General features: G+C 33.6%; 1 protein-coding gene and 1 long non-coding RNA gene across 2 annotated transcripts; both read right to left on the bottom strand.

Moving 5' to 3' along the window:
- Positions 1-280: 280 nt before the first annotated feature.
- LOC116017712 lies at positions 281-3,067 on the bottom strand. Its single transcript, XR_004097952.1, has 2 exons — positions 2,631-3,067; positions 281-799 (listed from the first exon to the last, which is right to left on the bottom strand). It is a non-coding gene; the product is annotated as an uncharacterized LOC116017712 (long non-coding RNA).
- A 1,254-nt stretch (positions 3,068-4,321) lies between these two features.
- On the bottom strand, positions 4,322-4,804 carry LOC116017810. Its single transcript, XM_031258451.1, has one exon. It carries the CDS (start codon positions 4,802-4,804, stop codon positions 4,322-4,324), a length of 483 nt encoding a protein of 160 aa, XP_031114311.1.
- Positions 4,805-5,871: the final 1,067 nt, after the last annotated feature.

Here is a 5,871-nt window from a genome sequence, read left to right as displayed (position 1 = left end):
AAAATGGAATATGTATTACCACATATTAAGAGTGGTAATAGCCGAATGAAGGGTAAAAATGCAGGTAAATTTTGAAGTAAAAATAAAGTACATGACCGAGGAAAAAAATGCTCACAGCAGATTCAAGTGGGCACACAACCAATACGTATGACCCAACATTTCGCAGGACAAAGTAATACTGGTAATAAACTAAAATTATAATGGTAGATTTATGCAGTTACGTGAATTTTTTGTTTTGGAATGAAACAATTAGTTAATTGATAATAGGCACACAAAAAAATCGTTTAAGCATGGCCTGTGTAATTGATTAAAAAAACATTATAATGTTATAAAAATAAGTAAGAATGGCCTGTGTAAAAACCCAAAAAAAAAACCATTTGCGCACAAATATAATTTGTTTGGAATGCCTGGCATGGCATGCGGATTGATAATACAACAGTATAATTTTTTTAGAAATTCGTAGGCATGGCCCGTGTAAAGGGCACACCAAAAAAAAACGTTTGAACAGGTAACTCCTTAATCTTCAAGTCCAGAACGGCACCAAACCCAAAATCACAAATGTCTTTCTGCTGTGCAGTAAGATCTTCCAACGCCTCTACAAAAACCACAGGTGGCACCCTAACTCTAACAGCCGAAAAATGTACACACTCTTCCGCGGTTAAATCAGTATCCTAATCATCCACAGCAGGTTCTTGCTGCATTCTTTGAAACCCAACAGGCGGATCTTTCACAAAGTCGTCATCATCATTAGACAGCTGGGACGGACACCCTACTGAAAGTGCTTCCCTAACTCTTTTAGCTACCACAAACAAACAGAAACATTAACACACAAGGTCACAGAAAAAATAACGGTGCACATAATTAAAACAGCATGGCACACAACTACATTCATACATTAATATTACACGGCAACAGAAACGGGCACACACCAAAATACACAAGGGCACATAACAAACACAACGGGGCACCCAATAAAAACACCATGGCTAACAACTAGATTCATACATTAATACAACCTCAATGCACCATCACAAACCAAAACTAAAAAAACCATTCACACAATATACCAAATATATGCACACAACAATGGAAAAAAAAAAGGAAAAAAAATGAAGACATTTCTTCTATTTTATTCACCTCAATGGTTTAAATTAATACATGAATATATAAATTATAATATGTAATATTTGATATTGCTAATAATGTTTAATAGGCATCATGGTCCAACTAAGCACAGATTCAACTAATATAAATCATTGAAAAAAAAAATGAAGCAAAACTTGACATTGATAAAAAAAAATGTTTTTAAAAACAGAACATAAAATAATTCGACCACAAATACATAAGGGCACATAACAAATACAACAGGGCACACAATAAAAACACCATGGCTAACAACTAGATTCATACATTAATACAACCTTAATGCACCATCACAAACCAAAATTAAAAAATACCATTCACACAATATACCAACTATATGAACACAACATGGGAAAAAAATAAACGAAAAAACCAAATGGAGACATTTCTTTTATTTTATTCACCTAAATGGTTTAAATTTATACATGAATCTATCTATTATAATATGCAATATTTGTTATTGATAATGTTTAATAAGCATCATGATCCAACTAAACACAGACTTAACTAATATAAATCATTGAAAAAAAATGAAACAAAACTTTACATTGATAAAAGAAATAAATAATTGTTTTTAAAAACAGAACAGAAAATAATTCTTTATATATGAATATATTCATTATGATAACCTAGATTTGTTATTAATACTTAGCGGGACAAGCTACGAAAACATAAAAACTAATCCCCAAATAAACAAAGGAAAAAAATTGAATCATATTAACTACATATTACACGGGAACTAAACGGTCACACACCAAAATACACAAGGACACACAATAAATATAACGAGGCACACAATAAAAACACCACGGCTAACAACTAACAACATACATTAACACAACCTACACACAGAATCACTGGTAATAATAATCCACAATGTACTGGCAGTGAGGTAGCTTCGTACACACTTATTGCAACGCATCAATTCATTAAACTCATGAAAAAAACACTTAATAATCTATGCTTTGAGAAATCAAGGATGCTAGTTAGGGATCTGTAGCTAATCCTACTCCTTTACGCATGTGATCTTCTTCTGCATCTATCTAACTAAATTTCATCTTTCAAAAATAATCTATGCTTTAAAAACACAAAAAAAAAAAAAAAAAAAAACATAGTAATTCAAAAAAAAAACATACTAACAAGTAACAACATACTGCTACTTTCGCTTATTGTAAACATATACTAAATAACAGTAAAACAAATAATTCTAAATAACAGTAAAACAAAATTCGACATATATTATCATTTTTCTAACAAATTCAAATTGAAAATAATAATACAAACAATCATACATTGACAATGAAACAAAAAAAAAAAAAAAAAGACAAACCCTTATCATTCTTTTTTACAAATTCAAATTGAAAACATTAATATAAACAATCATACATTGACAATGAAACCAAAAAAAAAACATTAATATAAACAATCATACATTGACAATGAAACCAAAAAAAAAAAAAAAAAACGAAGAAGAAGATAACCCTAACCTGGATTAGGCGCCGAATCCGCCGATGACGATGGCCTGGATTCCTTACCTCATCGACGGCCAGCCGACCCTTCCGCCATTGCCGCACTGCCCGCCTGCAAATCACTCACCACCGCGCCATGCATCCAAGTATCCTCGTCTGCCAACAACGAAGAACAACTACACCGCCGGAACCTTCAACACAACCGAGAAGCACCTTGAAAACTTGAGCCAAGAAGCACCGTCAAAACTCCTCCTCCAGCCGTCGACTTCTCCAACATTGCGTCCGTCGACTTCTCCAACATAGACACAAAACCGGCACAAATGGGGAGAGAAGGCGTACGCAATAGACACGATAAAGCAGGAAACGAATCGTCAATACAACTATGATTTTGGTAAACCACTAAATCTTCCAAAATTAAAACACTTGCAAAGTCAAAAATACCCTCAATGTGTTTTAAAAACCCACGCTAATTCCAAACTAAAAAAAATAATACCTTTGATCTTACACCATCCAAGAGTCTAATCAAACGGACACCATTAATCCTAAAAATCCCCTATAATATACTAGTCCTCACCAGAATAGATTTCTATCTAAAAACATCATAAATGTGAATGAAGGTTATACCCCTAATTTATGTTCGTTTTTTCCGTTAAATTTCCTTGTACATTATGCTATAAAAGTTGTACTACACTATTTTGGACAAATATACACATATCGTTACAACTTCCATTATCTTTTCCACTATTGTTACCATGCACATGCATCCACCATATATTTTCTTATCTTCTTCAATAATAATAATAATAATAATATATACATTAACTATTAGAGTTATATGTTAGTTATTTTTTAAAATATAAATATCTAATTTATAAAAATATTTTACATTATTATTATTATTATTATTATTATTATTTACTATATTAAAATTTAAATAACTTTAAATTTTCAATATAAAATACTAATATTGGGTACCTATTTTTTGCGCACCGCGCATAAGAAAAACTAGTATATATATATATATATATATATATATATATATATATATATATATATATATGCTTATTGGTTTTTGGCTAAAATGTCATTGGCCATTTATTCATACCGTGCAACGCACAGGTGGCATACTAGTTAATCGTTATTATTGAATAAAGTTGGAGAGCTTTGGAAGGAATAAAGTTTGAGAGTTTGGGAGGAATCATAGTGAGCCCAAAGAGATAGAGGGTTCCCTTAATTGAAGTTTAAAAGCTGACCCATTTGACATTGACCCGAACCATTTGACCTCGATCCAGCACAAAACGAGAGCGTAACGTATAAGAAGGTAAAACTTGGATATATTCCCTATACTATCATGTATCATGTATGATATTCAGAGAGGATCCAATTTTACGTATGAAATTAAAAGTATGAATTATTGTTGTGAAGGGTATTTATTTTTTATTCATTTTTTTGGAGCAGTATTTGTTGAATTTCTTCCAAGTTAAATTACTTTGAAATATGATTCGTTAAAAAAGGATATAACTGTCCATTACAATTGAGAGTTTGTTGAGACTTGAGAGGATGGCCGAAAAATTCAACAAAAGAATTATAGGAATATTAGAGGACAATTGGAAGGAATAGTTATTGTGTGGACGCCTATCACGATCCAAAACAATTTTTTTGTCACGCAAGGCATGAAAGCCATCTACTATCACCGCATGCAATTTGGATCAATGCAGTGTCCCTTGAAGGAGACGAAGGACGAACATGACCATCCCAGACAACTGGATAGCGTTGTTATTTCTGGCCGAGAACGGCGACACCCCGCCGCCGCAGCCTGGGATGGGCATGTCTTGGCTGCCCTCCTCGAACAATAGACTGCATATCCCCGCAGGATTATCGATGCCGGCGACTTGATATTCCGCGCCAAGGTAGTCCTTATGCATGTAGTCCCGCAACAACCTTTTCGCTTGGATGACGGCACTGTCGTAGAGCGCGTAGCACTCACGCACGCACCGCCTCACCCAAGGCTGCACCTTCCCGCTCTTCAACACCGCACCGATGTGGCGCCTCGTGTCCGTCACGTTGCTTATCACCAGCTCGATGGTCGTCCACCCTATGCGCATCAGCGTCGCGCATTCACTCGCCGGCCGTGCCTGCAGGGCGGAGATGCAGAAGTCGTAGTCGATGTCGTACTCCTTCTTGGCGCTCATAAGTTTGCAGGTCTTTTGGATCAGGGTGTAGTGCTTGTGCTTGTGCTTGTGCTTGTGCTTGTGATCATTCTCCTTGGCGCCATGGATGATGAATGGGAAAAGGGAGATGGAAAGTAGTAGGAGAAGAGAAAATAATAAAGTAGATGCCATTTTTTAAATTTCTTCTTCTGATTTGATCTCATCTAAGATGTTCTTACTTCTTAGCTTACGATGTCATTTATAGGTCAAGTATTTTTAATTTGGGAGATAAAATAGGATCCATTTTAATTTCTTGCTATTTTGTCTCTCTATCATACTATTTTTATATAAATTTTAAGTAATACTTTATAATTATCGCAATTTAAAACATTCAACATCCAATATTCTAACCACTTCAATATGCACGGACTGATATTAGATCAAGTAAAATGCAGTACGCTCAAATAAAACAATAGAATAAGTAAAGATAAGATGGATTAAGGTATAAAAAAAAGGAGATAATATCGTTAATTATACAAATTACAAATTATTAAAAATCTCTTTGTAAATTACATTAGTAGTAGAATTACAATTTTGTTTTGATTCATTACAAACTAAAATTTTAAGTCCGTCTGGTTGACTTACTCTTGAAGCAGCTACATATAATTGACCATGGACAAAAACAAGTTTCTTTAGAATCAATCCCACATTGGAAAGTGTTTGTCCTTGACTCTTGTTGATAGTCATTGCATATGACAACATTAGGGGAAATTGTCTTCTATTGAACTTGAAAGGTAATCAATGTGTTTTTTAGTTGATGAAAATATAGCAATTCATTTTTTGTTTGTGTACAATAGTGATTAACTGAACTCAGTGTTGATTATTCTTTGAAGTTAATCGATCACTGAACTGTTGATAGATCATTCTTTTACTCAAATGTTTCAGGTTTTGAACATTAACTTTAAATTACAATTCACAAACAATACTATATTAGGTGGTATAGAGAAACAATATTACTTCATTTTAGTACTCTGTTGTGTGAGTTTAGCTGAATTGTAATCGGACAATGTTTGTGCAGATTCATTGATTGGCCCTATTTACTTGAAAAA

Source organism: Ipomoea triloba, chromosome 4, assembly GCF_003576645.1.
Source record: "Ipomoea triloba cultivar NCNSP0323 chromosome 4, ASM357664v1".
In the NCBI taxonomy this organism is placed as follows: Eukaryota; Viridiplantae; Streptophyta; class Magnoliopsida; order Solanales; family Convolvulaceae; genus Ipomoea; species Ipomoea triloba.
Note: the sequence above shows the minus strand (reverse complement) of the source record. Positions and strands in the feature narration are given on the sequence as shown.

Bases quoted from the DNA above. Each gene is read 5' to 3' on its own strand.
- LOC116017810 (XM_031258451.1), bottom strand. From the start codon at position 4,804: ATGAGCGCCAAGAAGGAGTACGACATCGACTACGACTTCTGCATCTCC.